Source organism: Curcuma longa, chromosome 7 (assembly GCF_044706935.1).
Source record: "Curcuma longa cultivar G26 ecotype Majalengka, Jawa Barat chromosome 7, ITB_CL_G26_1.1, whole genome shotgun sequence".
Taxonomy (NCBI): domain Eukaryota; kingdom Viridiplantae; phylum Streptophyta; class Magnoliopsida; order Zingiberales; family Zingiberaceae; genus Curcuma; species Curcuma longa.
The window spans coordinates 2915073-2933113 of record NC_133867.1 but is presented as its reverse complement, the minus strand read 5'-3'; the positions used below and the strand labels follow the sequence as shown (position 1 = coordinate 2933113).

The following is an 18041-nucleotide window of genomic DNA, read 5'->3' as shown; positions in this document are numbered from 1 at the left end:
GGTCAGATGGCATGGTCGAGATGGGAATTGGAACCGAGATGGTCGAAACGGCATGGCCGCAATGGGACTCGGGACTGAGATGGCCAAGACAGCGTGGCTGAGATGACACTCGGGATTGAGATGGCCGAGACAGCATGGATGAGATGGACCTCGGGACTGCGGTGGCAATCTGAGGCCAAGACATCAGTCCATCTTGACCTGGCTTCACTTCGAGCGTAGCCATCTTCCCATTGACCCTTACTGCCACATTGGCCTCAGCTTAGACTTTTGCTTGACTGTTGACCTTTGCCCAAGAGGATGTCATATCACCCATCACACCTGCATCACAAGCTCATTCCTCAAGTCTAGTCGAAAAAGGTGTGGTCCGACTGACTGGACCATGTTTAATGGTTTAGTCCTTCTACTCGCAAGGCCTGTTAAATGGGCTCACGCTCGCGCATGTGCCAACAGCATGTTGTGTTAGCGCTGACGTGTGGTGTGGTATTAATGGTGGACAGAGATATGTGACAACGACGTTGCGGGTGTCATATCGCATTCAACGGAGAGAACGCCCTAGCGTTGATATGACTTCTTCATCGGACGATAGTGCTTACACCTGTCTGACAAACCGTCATGCCACTTCGTGTTGCGTACCTACAGATTGTTAATGATGATGATTGAATGACTCTCAAATCTTTTTTCTACCCTAGCCAACGGTAGACAGAAAAAGAACATGATCCATCAGTCCAAAAGCCCTGCCATGGTTGTTGTATATTAGGTTAACAGGGAGAGTGTCGTTTAGTTACTTTGCATTTTCTAGCCCTCATCAGTTTCTTTGCCTCTGCCTTCTTCGTCTTCGTCTTCATCTTCCTGGTCCAACGTCTTTGTAAGTTCTTTGTGCCATTTTGCATTTTCTCCTTTCTCAATCCATGGTCGACATCAACCTAGTAGATAGGTGGTACGAATCTCAGCAATCTTCCCTCACCCAAGCCACCGTTGGACACCTTCGGGTGACCTTCGGCATTCCCACAGATCACGACCTTAGGGTTCCTTTGCCGGAGCATCGACCGCACAACTCGCACACTAGATATATCACCTGTTTTGATGGTCAGCTATCCGGCGGGTTGAGTTTTCCCATCCATCCTTTCATACAAGAGCTGGCCCAATACTTCCAAGTCTCTTTATCTCAACTAGTCCTGAACTCCTACCGCCTGATCTATAACGCGACCATCTTATTCAAACTTTACCAAATCCCTCTTGATCTGACTACCTTCCACTACCTTTTCTATCTCTAGCAAATCGAGCTTGGAGTTTTTTACTTCACAGCCAGATCGCCGAGCACTTTTCTGAGCGACTGTCGCTCCTACCACAAAGGTTGGAAGAGTCGGCTCTTCTTTGTGAAACCTCCCCGACCTTATACTTGGCCTAGCTCCTGGTTAGATGACCTTCCGATCTCCCCCCTCTTAGGTGACTACTGAGCAGAACCCGCATATTCAGAGACCACCGCTATCCTGTTGACAAAGAATGAAGCCTTGCTATACCGAGCAGAGTTGAGCCCTGTCACTGCACAATTGGACATCCCCCTAAGTAAGATCTATCTTGTTCTTTTTCTTGCTTTTGGATGACTAAATTTTTTATTTTTTACAGAAAAAGTCATGTATAGCGCTTCTATGAGCAAGAAACTAAAGTGGGAACTGACCTCAGCGACAGACCTCTTCGCTCCTGAAGAGACGACAGAGAGAACGCCTGAGCCTGCAGGATCTACCTCCCCACCGATGCATCCCTGGCAATGAAAAAGCAATCGACTCTGCGCCCTTCTAGAGCAAGTACAAAGGAGCATACCCGTAAGGAGGCTCAGAAGCCTTCCTCAAAGGTCGGGGCTTCGAAGAAACATCCTTGGGAGTCGGAGGTCCTGATCTTAGAGGACCAAAGCGCTAGGAGCAGATCTGTTGAGAAGTTTGCTCGAGAAACACCAAGGTCTCCCCGTCCAAGGCCAAGACAGATAGGCCGAGGTGGAGGTTGATCCAACCTACCAGGGAACCTACAGGTGATGCCCTACCGAAGGACAAGGGCAAAGCTGCAGCGAGTACCTCTGCTGTTGAGAAGACCCCGGTGCCTCCACAAGACCAAGTCCTATTGCTGACTGATACTCCAAGGCCCTATGCCACCTCTTACCAGACCTCCGAAGGACCCGGACACGAGGAAGCGCGGGAGGAAGCCAACTCCTCGTTGGTCGAATAGCTACGCGCCTACGAAAGGGACATTTTGTCCGCAGATGGGCTTAATGGAGGTGAACAACAACCTGATATGGTCGTTGCAACGGTGTGAGGTGGTGGCTAGAGGACTCCACCGTTATGTGTGGTCGATGCTCAAGGAACACCAACGCCTGGAATGCCTAGTGGTGGAGCTGGAACAAAAGGTGTTGGTGCCTGCGCTAGAGAAACTCAAGCTGACAAGAGAACTACGCAAGACGAGGTCATCAAATGGTCCAACAGGGCTCGCGTGTACTCCGACAAAGCCCAGAATCTAGAGGTTGCCCTTGCCGAAGCTAAGGCCCTTGCTTCGACCTCAGAGGAGCTACTTCAAAGGGCGGAGGTTGTTGAGAATGCTACCAAACAAGTGGAAGAGAATCTCTGCCTGAGTCAACAAGAACGAGCTCGCAGTGCGAAGGAGGTAGCAACCGCCGAGACTCAGCAATAGCAGTTAAAGAAAGAGATCGAGGTAATATCCTCAACCAATGCCGAGTTGGTGAACCAGCTAATGTAGGCGGTGAAGAAGGATGCACAGAAATCAATTGGGTTGTAGGAGGTGAAAGCTGGGCTGACTGCCGAGCTGGAAGCGGCCCACTCCGAGACCAAAACCAATAGGAAGGAGTCGCAAGACTACAAGGATGAGGAGGAGCACCGCCATGAAAAACCAAAAAGTGGCTTACTTGAAATCAGCTAAATTTTATGAGTTGTTGTCTACCAAGAGCAACAACATGCTGAGGTACAGATTCTAGAGCTCTCTTCACTAGTGTGTAAAGGTCGAGCTGATCCCAAGAGGAATGGACCTGTCCTTCTTAGACCTATAGAAGGTCTAGGATATGTTACCTCCCTCGGAGAAAGCAGACTGATGGAAATGTACCAGCCGACTTTTATTTCTATTTCCACGTCCTAATCACTTTTGTTTTATTTTTTTTAAACATGTAAGGAAATTTGCATGCATGAAGATCGATCGTAATATTCTTGCCTTGTTTGTGACTAGGTATGAACAACCCCGACTCATGAAAACTTGTAAAGGCAAAGGAAAGAGGGTGAGAGAATGGTTGATCATGAGGCAGATGAGAGATGGCAAAGAAAAATCAAAGGGGTAGTATCCGGTCGGGTAAACTGTTAACAAACATCATATGCCGCCTTGGTCAAATTCTTGTGGGAAAGTCAAGGGTATGTAACCTAGGAGAAGTTTGAATTGTCAAGCAGGATGGTTTGAATCGTCAAATGTGAAAATCTCCTTTGGCTGAAGAAGTTAGGATAATCCGAGGTAAGGTTCATAATAGGGATTACAAGGACGGAGATACCACTCACGGTGTATCAGGGTTCTCAACACATTAATGTCTTATATTTATACAAAAATATGTCTATATTCTTTAAATTAAATTTATTAATTAAAAAAATTAATTCGGTACATGAAATTCTCATCTATACAGAATGTTAGAGAATGATTGGATCATATTGAATCTACTATATACAATTTTATATTATATTACAATAAACTATTTTAACGATTCAAACTCATAATCATAAATCACACTGAAACAGTTTTATCAAGACACTAAGTTTCCCTTCATTAAGTATATTGATAAAAAAATTAAAAATAATAATTTTTGTGCATTAGACAAATCAACTTTTGTTAACAGAATATTTTTTTAATTATGATTCCAACAAATTATGTTGCTTTTTAAATATTATTATTATATTAACACTCTCCCTACTAAACTACAAGTGAGCTAAAAGCAACAATGAATTCATGCTGAATGATTATTGATGTTGTCCCATGGCCCATCCGTTTTTGCAAATTATAAATTACTATCATTATTTATTACCTTGCCAGCTACTAACTTTAAGTCATTCAAGACCGAAAAAGTAGGCACAAAAAATCCAAAGACATCCTCTTTTAAAAATTATCAAAACAGCATGTCACCCGCAATTTAATATTTAAAATATCCTTTCATATACTATCTTTAATTAAAATTACACCATTTTACTAAAGTTACTCACGTCCTTTAATTAAAATTGCTGCGGCATAAAACACAAATGTCTATTTCAAATATCAAATAAAGTATTATTTTAAAAGTAATTCATATATATATATACACACAGTCAAACATCTTGACCCAAAACGAGTTGACTGACTCCATTGTTGTCTGAATCCTGATGGTAGCGACCAAGTCAGTCAACCTTTCCACATTGAAATGTTCGACCGCTTCCTGTGTTTCTCAAATCTGAAGCTGGTCTTCATTTATATATTCATCTCCTATCAAGTATCAACTCAAACAAATCTACGAGCTCACAGTCGAATCCCTTTCCCCTGAAAAGAGAGAGATTATCCTTGGTCATGGCAACTGTTGGAATCCACAACTTGCAGTCGTCTTCATCATCTCGCCCGAGAATTCATGCTTCTCTTAATCCCCCATCCAATTTTCGACCCCAAAGCATCTATCTCCGGCGAGTAGCAAACAAGATCAAGGTCGAGGAACTCATGCTGAGACCAGATAACGTAGCCACCGTTACCACGACAAGCACCGCTGCGGATCACCGGGACAACGAGTCGGTCGCCAAGATTCTGGCCATAGCCGAGGCAGTCGCCGACCGTGCCAACATGCACTCCATCATCGGAGCGCAGAGGAACAACTGGAACCACCTCCTCACCAACTCCATCAACTCCATCACCCTCATCGGCTCCCTCATGGCCGGCCTCTCCTCCGTACCCATCGACGCGGCGACTCCGCAGCTTTCGGCGCTCAAGATCTCCTCCATGCTCCTGTTCGGCGTCGCCACCGGAATGATGGTGATAGTGAACAAGCTCCAGCCCTCGCAGCTCGCCGAGGAGCAGAGGAAGGCCACGTGGATGTGGAAGCAGCTGGAGAGGTCGATCCAGGACGGCCTCTCCCTGCGTGCGCCGGCGGAGGCTGACGTGGCGGAGGCGATGAGCAAGGTGCTGGCCCTCGAGAAGGCCTACCCCCTGCCCTTGCTCCCCGGCATGCTCGACAAGTTCCCCAAGAAGGTGGAGCCGAGTCGCTGGTGGCCGGAGCCACGACGTCCGAGGGAGAAGGACGGCCACCCAGCGTGCGAAACCAGGGACAAGAACGGGTGGAGCAAAGAGCTGGAAGAAGAGCTGGAGGGCCTCCTCAAGGTCTTGAAGGTGAAGGACGAGGGACAGTACGTGAACCTCGGGAAGGTGATCCTGCGCTTCAACCGGGCATTAGCCACGGCAGGGCCGGTCTTCGGCGGACTGGCTTTCACGGGGTCGACTTTGATAGGCACGTCGGCGCTGGGGGCGCTTCCCGTGCTGCTCGCGGTGGTCGGCGGCTCGCTGGCGGCGGTGGTGAACACGCTGGAGCACGCGGGGCAGGTGGGGATGCTGTTCGAGCTGTTGAGGAACAACGCGGGCTTCTACAAGTGGCTGCAGGAGGAGATCGAGATGAACCTGAGGGAGGAGGATGTGGAGAAGAGGGAGAACGGGGAGCTGCTGAAGTTGAAGTTGGCATTGCAACTGGGAAGAAGCACGTCGGAGTTCCAAGACTTTGCCGAGTATGCCTCTCCTTCCTGCAAAGAGGAGGACGTCGAAGGTTTCCAAGGCTTCGCCGGCAAACTCTTCTGAACGCCGCCTTCTCTCTTTTTGGATCCACACTGCTCTCTCTCTCTCTCTTACTGAACTTTCACTGTTAACCAATTTGATTGGACACATGAAGTTCTAGTTCATATTGTTCTTCTCCATCATAGACATTACACATTTGTTGCTCATGCAACTTCTAAACTTAATGGAGAGTTTCACTGAAATGGGATTGAATCATGGTTAAATTGTTGAGATGCATTGGTAGAATGCAACAGCAATAGAAATTAAACTAGCTCCCCGGCCAGAGTTCTTCCATCATCACTTGTTCAAGGCCTTGGTCCTTGCACGAAGATTCAAAAATATTCCCCTGCAAAGTGCCAGCAACAGCAGCTCATAGAGCTTGTACCAATCACTCGACAAAATAATGGAGGACAGCAATGAAACAATGAACATATATGCCAAATGGAAGAGGAATGATATATACCAGCAACAAGCAACAAGGCTATGGAATATGACACGGAACTGTAGAGGCATGTACTGATGATTCACCCACCCTACCACCGGCCAGAACTGCAAATTAAACTCATTAAAGGTACGTAATTAATGGTGGATGAAATGCTAGAAATTATTTGAGAGAGAACGCAGGCAAGTCTTACACACCATCCACGCAGTCAACTGCACTGAGGGGTAATCTTTCTTGACTTTCTCCTTCACCTCTGGCCAAGGCCTGCCTGTAGATAGCAAAGTGTTTTCTTAGTATCCGATTCGGCAATCCTAACAAGCTACAATTCTTCTGTGCAACTATCCATGCAAACAAGCTTGACAGCCTTTTGTTAAAAGTCTATTGTACAAAAGAAACTATTGGATTGTGCAATCTGGGTTCGACCAGACAAATCACACAGCTTAATCAGCAACCACCATTAAAAGTACGAGAAGATATATAAATATTATGCTTCAAAGAAACTTACTCTCGACGATCAACCCGTAGTACACCAAGAAAAGGAAATGGTTCCAGGGAGAAGATGTCACCTGCTCCAGGAGCACCTGAAGGAAACAAAGTGCAAGTCCAAATCTATTAACAAAGACTGCCGTAGTGATAGGATTTTTTTTCTTGTCTGCGTGACGAAAGAATAAGCAGATCATTGTGAGACAATATGAACGCTTACATGGGAAACAGTGACAGTAGGGCGTGATGTGCCATTATCATAACAAAGGATAGTTATAGGCATCATATGTAAAATTATAAGAACCATTGATGTTTGCCTACTCCAAACTACAGATATGCTCATTGGTGAAGCCTTCTAGAAGATTTTGGTCTATGATTTATGGGCAACACGACTATCTAGATAAATAAATATAGAGTCACAAAGCTCAATCTGTTTGATCTATTGATTTCATCGAAAATTAGGGGGTTAAATAGATTGGCAAAAAGGCATCAAGTTATGGACTTAACTTTGAAAGTTAGGTATGATGTTCTCATGTATGTTGTCATGATTCAAGAGATAGACAACTTCAGATGAAATTTTCCTCAAGGATATTCTCCATTGTGAAGGAGGGGCTTATTCTTGGATTTTAGAATCCATTGGAAGATCAGTGGAAATGATAACAGGTTACTCTCCTAGGTGGAGATTGTTGGACCAACATGAGGGGCTACTCCATCTCTGTAACTCTTCAGAAGGTGGGCTCAAATCTCCCTCATGTTTACCTCCACCTACAAAACCCACCCTAATGTTGAGAGAGCGGATTTTTTCAAAGAGCTCCATTACCTTGGAAGCTTACCACAAGAGTCATGGTTCACTGGTGGCTATTTCAATCACACTCTTGATGGATCAGAGCACCTTAATTTGCAAGTGAACAAGGAGCCTAGAATCTCCTATTCAATTGGTAAAAATGGACAAGAGCTTTGTGATTTAGCACTTCAAGGTAAGAGGTTTACTTGGAGTCATGTTAGAGGAGGGGACACATGTTTTGCAAGATTGGACTTAACTCAAACTTGGCAACTAGCAAATAATTTATTGGTTGTTCGGGCTTAATCATTCCAACTTGTTTGGTTGACCATTCACTTTTATTATTCAAATCCTATGAGATAAGCTCACTAACTCCAACTATATATTTTTTTGAAATTTCAGCATGACTTCTTAAGTAGAGGAAGCAACTTAAAGGCAGAAATCACACGTCCTTATGGATAAGCAAGCTTCGGTTACTAAGACTCAAACTGAGAAAGTGGAGTAAGTTTGCTTTGGTCCATTCAACAAACCAAGAGCAGTTTCTCACAGCACAACTTGGAAATATAGCATTTCTAGACGAAATCAATCCTCTACATCAATCATTAGCTAGGGCAAAGAGGGAGTTTCACATCAAGCTGGATGAGATAAAAGAAGCAAAGGCATGACATTGGCGTGGCAAGTTAAACTCAGATGGGAAAAGGATGGAGATGAGAACTTGAGATATTTCCACCTCGTGTCAACTTTGGAAGAAAGCAAAGAAATACAGTATCCACACTTCATGTTGGCAATTCCATTATTGAAAATGGAAGTGGTACTCTAGAGGCTTTTACCACACACACTTTGCAGATCGAATAGGTACTTTCTCAAACTTTCATCCCATGCTCTTGCACTGTGGTCTATTTGGTGAACATGGTAGGTATCTAGATTTTCTAACAGTGATATACTACAAAATGACGCACTTTTTTTTTTCTCTAACAAAACCAGATTATATATTACACCTTCAAATCATAGTAGTAGCATTTTCAATGTTTAGTGGCCTCACAGTAAATCTTGAGAAATCCTCACTTCATACATTTGGGAGCCAATGAGCCAAAGGAGAGAGTCTAGCAAGGATAGTTTGTTGCCTTCTTCCGCTTTGTTTGGGAGGAGGTGAGGAAAGGGGAGAGGAGGGTAAATACGGGGAAGAAGAATTTTGATCCTTATTTGGGATGAAGTGAGTTAAGAAGGGGAAGGGAATAAAAGGGTAAGTTTTACCCTTTCATGCTCATGAATCGTTAGAATTTCTTACACTCCGATTTGGGGTGTAAGAAAGGGAAAGGGAAACTCAAAAATATATTATTCCAATTTTATCCCTATTTTAAAATATTAATTCTCAAATTAACTCATCTATTTAGATATCTCAGTATTGCGCCGTCGCTCCTTACACAACGCGCGTCGTCACCGCCTAGTGTCCAACCGCTCGCACTCTACGACGTCGGTGTCGGGCCTCGTCGCAAGTCTTTTCGAGGACAAGACTCAAGAAGACAGAGACAGATAACTCTAATCTTCTTCTTCTCCAAGAAGAGGAACTTATCTAAAGAGCATGCATTATCTATTTTAGGACCTTCTATATCCCAACTTTTACATGCAATATTGACAGAATTTTACAGTTTTCCATCTATCCTCTACATACATTGCCTTTTTTAAGAAGTGAGGGTATTTTTGTAACTTTATATATTTAATCTTCATTCCCCTTTCTTTCCTCCCAAACAAGGTAACACGTGTTATGTTAATGAACCTTCCATCCCTTCCAAATAAGGGGAACATAAATATTTTACATCCCTCCCTTTCCCTTCCCTCCCTTCCCTTCCTCTTCCGTTAATGAACCTTCTCTCACCCAATCCAAACAGAGCATTAGGATCTTCTGATATCATATGTCAGTTTCCAATTTAACATCAGTAAGCTAAATAGATCGTATTGAGATTATCTTATTGCTAGAGTGTCACAAAGGTTACCTATCATATGGAGAAAGACTCTGTTTGATAAATTGTATCCTCACATCCTTTATTATTTACCCAGAATCAATCTATACCATCTTGAGTTCAACAAAAATTAGATAATATTTGATGGTGTTTCTTCTTGCACTAGCAATCTTCTGCATCACAAGTCAAATGTTTGACATTTTGGAGCATAGTTGATGTATGAAAACCGCAAGTGCACAGCTATCGTTAAGTAATAAAAGATATCGATCTCACATGGGCTGTAAAATCGAGTACCAGTTAGAATCGCAAAGTAAGTTATCTAGATAATCGAAAATTTCAAAAGTTAAAAAAGAAAATGAATCGAAAAAGCATAAGGAGTTTAAGAGAAAATCAATTTTGGGAAGCAACTTTAGGATTTCGATTTCTCCACGATGACTATTGATACCCTAAATATTATTTACTTTCTTATTTTAATATTTATATGCATGCAAGAGGTTTATTCTGAGATATCAGTATAGACTTTTGAAATTATACTGACACCCCAACCAAACGTGATGTCTGCTTTTAAGGCTACTAGAGCAACTATTTTCTCAAGGAGTCTCTTGTCACGATGACCCACGGTCCTCTAAGTGTCATCCCCTATTTCGTGATGCCGAATCGGGATCGACCAATTAAACTATGTGATAGTCAATGGTGCCCTCATGAGGTTTTGGATTGCTTTTGTGAACAACCTCTCACATCTCAATCTTTATGGGTCGAAGATTTAGATTCACCTTTCAGTCTTTCACCCCGTCCCGTGGGATATGTGCAATAAAAACGAATCATGGATAAACACATCATATGATAAAGAAAGATGGATAAATATAAAAGTGAATATCAATAATACATCGGACTACTCCCTCATTTTAGAATCTAATATATTATACCATGGAGATGGTGTTACAACCGAGAGATAAAGAAGAAGACATCCTACAACTCAAATCTAAGAGAAAAGAAAAAAACAAGCTTAGTCGTGTAGTTGTCGTGTCTTCGGAAACACCTCCTCCCTCTCCTAGGGTTCCCTATCACAACGAAACACCTCCTCCCTCTCCTTAGGCAAGGGGAGATCCCCCAAATCTCAGATGATCCGAACAAGAGCCCCATGGGTTCTTTTATAGCCTCCAAAGCCTTCCAAATCTATTAGATCCTTCCTAAATAATTGGGGTGCCACTAAAATGACATTTTTGAGCCTTTAAACTTAATTTTTATGGGTACCCCCTAAACAAAACTTGTAGATATCGGAATTATCTTCAATTTGATAGGTTGTGGGGCCCATAATTCATCCTGAGTCAAAAGTTATGCCTATTTGAAATTTGATCTGTTATTTCACATTAATTGGGTCGCCTCGGGTCGGAAAGCGACCATGCTAGGGCGAGGGGCACGTCAAAGGCTATGTATATGAATACAACCGTGCCAGTGGGCACGGGAGGCCGTGTCAGAGGCTATGGCCTACTTAGTAACTCCGTTTCGCATCTAATTTCGTCTGGAGGAACACACCTATGTCATGGGACACAACCAGAGCTTGTTCTATACTGTGGACTCTCGTTCTAAGACTTTTTAACTCCAATTAAGTCTCGGTTTCACATCCTAACACAAAGAATAATTCTCTTAATTAAAAAATAAAAACGATCCAAAAGAGATATAAGTATACGAAATATGCTCATGCCATATAACAAAATACATGCAAAACAATACTAGAAACTCTATATAAAACACACACATCAATAGTATGCACCTGACCAAGATGAGGGGCTTGGCATTCTTAGTCTAAAGAAGTACAAGATTGTCTTTGCAAATGGTGATGGAACTATTTGATATGCACACCTTGGAGATACATGATTAAGGTAGCATATTTTAAACCCAAGGGATGAGAGGTGGCCACACCGGATGGCTCTTGGTCCATTACTTAGAGGGGCATTTTGCAAGTGTGAGACTTCTTGTTGTAGTGGCATATAAATAGGTTCAAATAATTAAGGTAATGTCTACATTTGGTATGGTAGATGGATGGGAGATAAAGTTCTAAATTGGATCTTTCCATCCCTTTTCATTATTTGCACAACCTAACGAGGAAAATTAAAGCATTTGAAACTCTTTTCTCTCACCTTTCTCTATTTTGGCACTGCATTTCACTAGGGAAGTGTGCACAATTGAATTGCTAGTTTTGATAAAACGATTAGAAGTGAGCTTAGTGGGATAAGGCTTGGTTGTTGTTGTTGATTAGAAGTGAGCTTGGTGACCCTTGGTGATTCAAAATAGTTTAGCATATATTAGAGATGGAGTAACTAGGGTAACTTTGCAATTAATCTGCATATGAGATGAAGATATTTAGACAAATAAATGCTCCCTAGGTTGGGTTGATCTAATGCTTGCACTCTACAATCCAAGTTAAGATATTCAATTGCTCAAAGTTAGAAAAATGGAAAAAAAAAGAGAAAAAAGTAGTTCCCATCATTCAATTGCATCATGTGTAAGGAAAAGATAACAGAAGATGTTGAGCGCCTTTTTTTTGTCGCTACACTACTTCTATCAGACAAACACTATGACTTCATATAAGTTTTGTTTAAGTTTGTGTGTGTTTATCAAATATAAGATGCTTATATGCTACTTTCTTTAAATTGTTAAGGAATGATCAATTTCATTGGATGGTGGCTTAAAAACAAGACGTACAAGAATAAGTTCAACTACATGGATGGACGCATATGATTTTACTGATGGTATTTGTGCAGTCTGCCTTTATGTAGCAAACATATTTGAGGGTATAATTTAATCCACTAGAAAAAAAAATGTAGAGTTTCATACGGCGAGCCAATGTGATTTGAATCCTCAATCAAGTGGGAGTTGTATGGATTTGTACTGGCGATATGGGCAACAATTAGGGGATACCGTACGGATTTGTATAGCCAGGGGCTGAAAGATGATGTATCAGCACAGTTTTAGCCTTAGGATTTTTGGATAATGAAGGAGTACTACCATGCGAAAATTGGAGTTCAATTTTTTACTTATAGATGATACCACACAAGGTTTAAAATATCGAACCGTGCCGGAGTTTCGGTCCTGTACCGGAACGATACAGTTTCGGTACCGTATCGTACCGTGCCGGTATAGTTTCGGTATTTTTAAAATATAAAATATATTAATTAAAATAAAAAATTTAATCTAAATATTTAAAAATAAAAAATAAATTTTTTTTGATAATTTTATAGGTTTTAATAGGGCCTATTTAAATTATCCCGAATTATAACTTTGAACTATAGCTAGGAGTTGATTATTAAAATCTAATTAATACCTAAGTTTAAAAAAAAAAAACATCGCGATCGCGCGATCGGTGCACGCGCGCGGACGCCGCTGCGCGGAGTGTCGCGGGCCCCGGCGGCATCGCCGGCTCCAGGCGGCGCCTCCGGCGGCGTCGCCGGCCCCGGGCGGCGCCTCCGGCGGCGTCGCCGAGGCCTCGCGACGCCTCAGGAGCGTCGCTGAGGCTGCGCGACGCAGCCGGAGGTTCCGCCTGGGGCCGGCGACGCCGCCGGAGGCGCCGCCCGGCCGGAATTCATGTGCCGGCGCTGTGCCGATGCCGGTGCCGCGGCGGAACGAGATTTTTCGTGCGTCTCGCGCGAGACGGCACGAAATTTCAAACCTTATCCCCTACTTCGTGATACCAAATCGGGGTCAACCCATTAAACTCTATGATAGTCAATGGTGCCCTTATAAGATTTTGGACTACTTTCATGAACAACCTCTCACGTCTTGATCTTTATGGATTAGAGATTTAGATTCACCTTTTGGTCATTTACCGCTTCTCATGGGATATGAAGATGTATGATTAGTGTCTAAATCATGTATGTACAATAAAGTCGGATCATGAATAAACACATCATATGATAAAGAAAGATAAATAAATATAAAAGTAAATGCCAACAATATATCGGGCTACTCCCTCATCTTAGAATCTAAAGTATTATTCCATGGAAATAGAGTTACAACTGAAAGACAGAGAAAAAGATATCCTACAACTCAAATCTAAGAGAAAAGAGAAGAACAAGCTTAATGTGTTGTTGTCATGTCTTCGGAAACACCTACTCCCTCTCCTAGGGTTCCCTATCACAAGGAAACTCCTCCCTCTCCTAAGGTAGGGGGAGATCCTCCAAATCTCAGATGATTCGACAAGAGCCCCATGGGTTCTTTTATAGCCTCCAAAGCCTTCCAAATCTGTTAGATCCTTCCTAAATTATTAGGGTGCCACCAAAACGACGTTTTTGGGCGTTTAAATTTGATATTTATAAGTTCCACCTTGAACAAAACTTGTAGATATCGGAATTATCTTCAATTTGATAGGTTGTGAGGCTCATAATTCATCCTAAGTAAAAAGTTAAGCTTATTTGAAGTTTGATCTGCTATTTCACATCAATTAGATCACCTCAGGTCGAAAAGTGACACGGCCATGCCGGGGGGAGGGGCGTGTCGGAGGCTTTGTATATGAACACGACCGTGTCAGTGGGCACCGGGGGTCGTGTCAGAGACTATAGCCTCCGTGGTAGATCCGTTTCGCGTCTAATTTCGTCTGGAAGATCACACCTGTGTCATGGGACACAAGCAAAGCTTGTTCCTTACTGTGGACTCTTGTTCTAAGGCTTTTTAACTCCAATTAAGTCTCAATTTCACATCCTAACACAAAGAATAATTCTCCGAACTAAAAGAATGAAAACAATCCAAAAGAGATATAAGTATATGAAATATGCTCATAACAAAATGCATGCAAAACAATACCAAAAACTCTATATGAAACACACACATCAATAGTATGCACCCAACCAAGATGAGGGGCTTAGCATTCTTAGTCTAAAGAAGTACAAGATTGTCTTTGCAAATGGTGGTGGAGCTGCTTGATATGCACACTTTGGAGATACATGATTAAGGTAGCATATTTTAAACCCAAGGGATGAGAGGTGGCCACACCGGATAGCTCTTGGTCCATTACTTAGAGGGGCATTTTGCAAGTGTGAGACTTCTTGTTGTAGTGGCATATAAATAGGTTCAAATAATTGAGGTAATGTCCACATTTGGTATGGTAGATGGATGGGAGATAAAGTTCTAAATTGGATCTTTCCATCCCTTTTCATTATTTGCACAACTTAATGAGGAAAATCAAAGCATTTGAAACTCCTTTCTCTATTTTGGCATTGCATTTCGCTAGGGAAGTGTGTGCAATTGAATTGCTAGTTTTGATAAAACGATTAGAAGTGAGCTTGGTGACTCAAAATAGTTTAGCATATATTAGAGATGGAGTAACTAGGGTAACTTTGCAGTTAAATCTGCATATGAGATGAAGATATTTAGAGGAATAAATGCTCCCTAGGTTGGGTTGATCTAATGCTCGCACTCTACAATCCAAGTTAAGATATTCAGCTGCTCAAAGTTAGAAAAAAATTGAAAAAAAAGAGAAAAATGTAGTTCCCATCATTCAATTGCATCTATGTGTAAGGAAAAAATAAAAGAAGATGTTGAGCACCTTTTTTTGTCGCTATGCTGCTTCTATCAGACGAACACTATGACTTCATATAGGTTTTTGTTTAAGTTTGTGAGTGTGTTTATCAAACATAAGATGCTTATATGTTACTTTCTTCATATTGTTAAGGAATGATCAATTTGATTGGATGGTGGCTTAAAAACAAGACATACAAGTATAAGTTCAACTACATGGATGGACGCATATGATTTTACTGATGGTATTTGTGCAGTCTGCCTTTATGTAGCAAACATATTTGAGGATATAATTTAATCCACTAGAAAAAAAAGTGTAGAGTTTCATAAGGCGAGCCAATGTGATTTGAATCCTCAATCAAGTGGGAGTTGTACGGATTTGTACTTACGATATGGGCAACAATTAGGGGATACCGTACGGATTTGTATAGCCAGGGACTGAAAGATGATGAATCAGCACAGTTTTAGCCTTAGGATTTTTGGATAATGATGGAGTACTTTGATACCATGCGAAAATTGGAGTTAAATTTTTACTTATAGATGATACCACATCTACAAAATAAAGAAAAAACAACTTATCAAATCTCCTTATATATATATATTGGATTTTATAGCAAATTAATTAGACAATTAATAGTTGTAACTATATAAGAGAGCAAGAATATACTACAATACCCTACACTTTTGTATGACTTTCTCACATACATGATTCTAAAGAATTTAGAATGGCAAATGCATAATGATCTTCCAATCCAATATTATGACAATTTTAGATCTAGTACATACTTGGAGGAGATCTGTAATTCTCTAGAGGATGGAGTCCATGTACAACTAATAGGCAACTACTATGAATTCCTAAGAAAAGTCAACTACTTCATCTGATTTGAAAAGTCACCACATCATGTAATAAGGTTTTATTGTATAAATAGTAAGTTTCATAGTGAGTTCCATATCATGGAAAATGTATTGTACATATTGACTTAATGTTTCAATGGTTAATGTTTCAATGCTTAAAGTGACATGATTAGTCATTCAAAATCTTTTCAAGAAACATTGTGAAGCGTGCATTCCTCGAGTTACCAAAGTAGTGAAAATAAATTTACTTGCACATCCTTCCATTACTTGTGCGTCTTCATCTTCATTTTATCATATTGACTATTAACTCAAGTGTTGAATGTAAGGCAATATGTATCTTATAGAAAAATGTTAAGTAATTTAATAAAGACCTAGAGATGGATAAAAATACCTTTTTAGCCACCGTCTTGGAGTCTTTCTTTCCTTTAAAAATGATATCCAACAACTTGTGCAAGAAATGCCCAAATGGTCCACCATAAGCAAAGCCAAAGAGCTGAAGTACATAACAGCAAATTTGTCATGCTATATGCAGGCAAAATGTGTCTGCAATTGGAACACAAAGTCATTTGAGTGACGATGTGGAACAAAGGATTTGAGGAAGCTAACAAACTAACAAATGGAATAATGAACAAGTTCACAATTAAAAATTCCAAATTGTTGTAACGCTTGAGGCAAGTACAGCAACATATTTCATATAAAATATGGTAAACAAAAAAATCCACTATGCCATAGAATAATAAGGCAATATAAGACCAAAGCAATCATGACAACAACTTAAGCATCCTTCTTTAATATAAAATGACAAATTGCATAATTAGTTGCAAATGGAATTCTGAATGCGAGCATGATAGATTGCTGGTGAAGATTTATGAATCTTAAAGCATAAACTCACACAATATGAACATAAATACACAACAAGATTACCAGTATGTTCTTCAGTTCCTATAATTGTTGGGACTGTATTCTTCCTAAAAATCAAAGTTGTTTCCAGAAGAACCAACAGTAAATCATCTAGAAGATAATCAAATGTCTATATACTCTTTAAAATGTAGGAGTCTAATTCTACCTGATTCAGGATGAATTTGTGTTACGTTAGGCAAGAAAAATGAGAGAAAACTTCAAAAACGCATTTAAGATGATATGAACAACTAATAAATGCCCCCAGCCAAGTGAGACCATGACAAATACACGAAGAGGCTGACCAAATCAGACTTAATTAGAATAAAGACCTGATTGTTGTCGTCGTTGTGCCACCGAAGAAAAATTTTGCACAGATCAAAGTGATAAAATCACATCTAAACCCAGTCCAGATCAAAACACATCCCAGCAACAAGGCAAGAGAACAATACCACTTTTAGGAGAAGGCGCCTCAGCTGGATCTTCGGAATGCCCGAGAGCTTCTGCGCCACCGAATCGCTAATCCCAGCCAAAACGCCGGCAGTGAGCATCTAAAGCCGACGAATGGAGGATGAGATCGCAGACTAATCTCGAGGGAAAAAAAGCACGATTTTTTAGGCAAGTCGGGAGAAGGATCATTTACTTTGGTTCTCAGAGGGTGGAGTTGGAGTTGAAGCATGTAGTTCTCCCATCCCTTCTTCACCACGGCGCCCATCCTTCTTCTACCTGTTTTGGTTAGGTTAGGTGCGAGGAGTGGGTAGTGGGATGGAAGCGAGAAAAGCGGCTGGTCGGCGGCGGAGAAACCCAAAGAGGTGGAGTAGAGAAGATAGCCGGCGTGGGAGCATATACCGCACCGCGATCCAAAGATACTGGAATGTCGCAAAGCAAGTAGGAGGCGGCCAAAATATCTAGGCGACTGATAGTTGATACGCGCGCATTATTAAGCGCACGTGATTTGGTCATAGTTCAATGGGAGGGGCAAGTAACAGGATTGACAAGGGATTAACCGTTTCGTTAAGAGGATGCGCTCATTATAACATCCTAATTTAATAATTAAAAAATACATATGAGGTGGGTCAGTCAGGGACAGGCTCACCCCACTGTCACATTAACACGTTCAAGACATTAAACACGTTCATGTGAATCACTCCTTCATATCAACATTCCATTAATGAAGCGTATACAAATGGGGAACGCAATACTGGGCATATTGGCCGCCGTAGATGGAGCGTGACTCTAAGATGGAGTGACTTAAAAAAGGAAAAATAAATAAATTTTATTTTTACATATT

General features: G+C 41.4%; 2 protein-coding genes across 2 annotated transcripts; one reads left to right on the top strand and one right to left on the bottom strand.

Moving 5' to 3' along the window:
- The first annotated feature begins 4525 nt into the window (after positions 1–4525).
- Positions 4526–5851, top strand: LOC141832092 (putative F-box protein At4g22030). The gene has a single exon (XM_074719572.1). The coding sequence runs from the start codon at positions 4576–4578 to the stop codon at positions 5839–5841; it is 1266 nt and encodes a 421-aa protein (XP_074575673.1). The 5' UTR covers positions 4526–4575; the 3' UTR covers positions 5842–5851.
- Positions 5852–5932: 81 nt separating this feature from the next.
- On the bottom strand, positions 5933–17664 carry LOC141832093 (peroxisomal membrane protein PMP22-like). Its single transcript, XM_074719573.1, has 7 exons — positions 17394–17664; positions 17203–17301; positions 16245–16346; positions 6765–6840; positions 6457–6527; positions 6281–6366; positions 5933–6163 (listed from the first exon to the last, which is right to left on the bottom strand). Exons 1-7 carry the CDS (start codon positions 17463–17465, stop codon positions 6115–6117), a joined length of 555 nt encoding a protein of 184 aa, XP_074575674.1. The 5' UTR covers positions 17466–17664; the 3' UTR covers positions 5933–6114.
- Between the last annotated feature and the right edge of the window lie 377 nt (positions 17665–18041).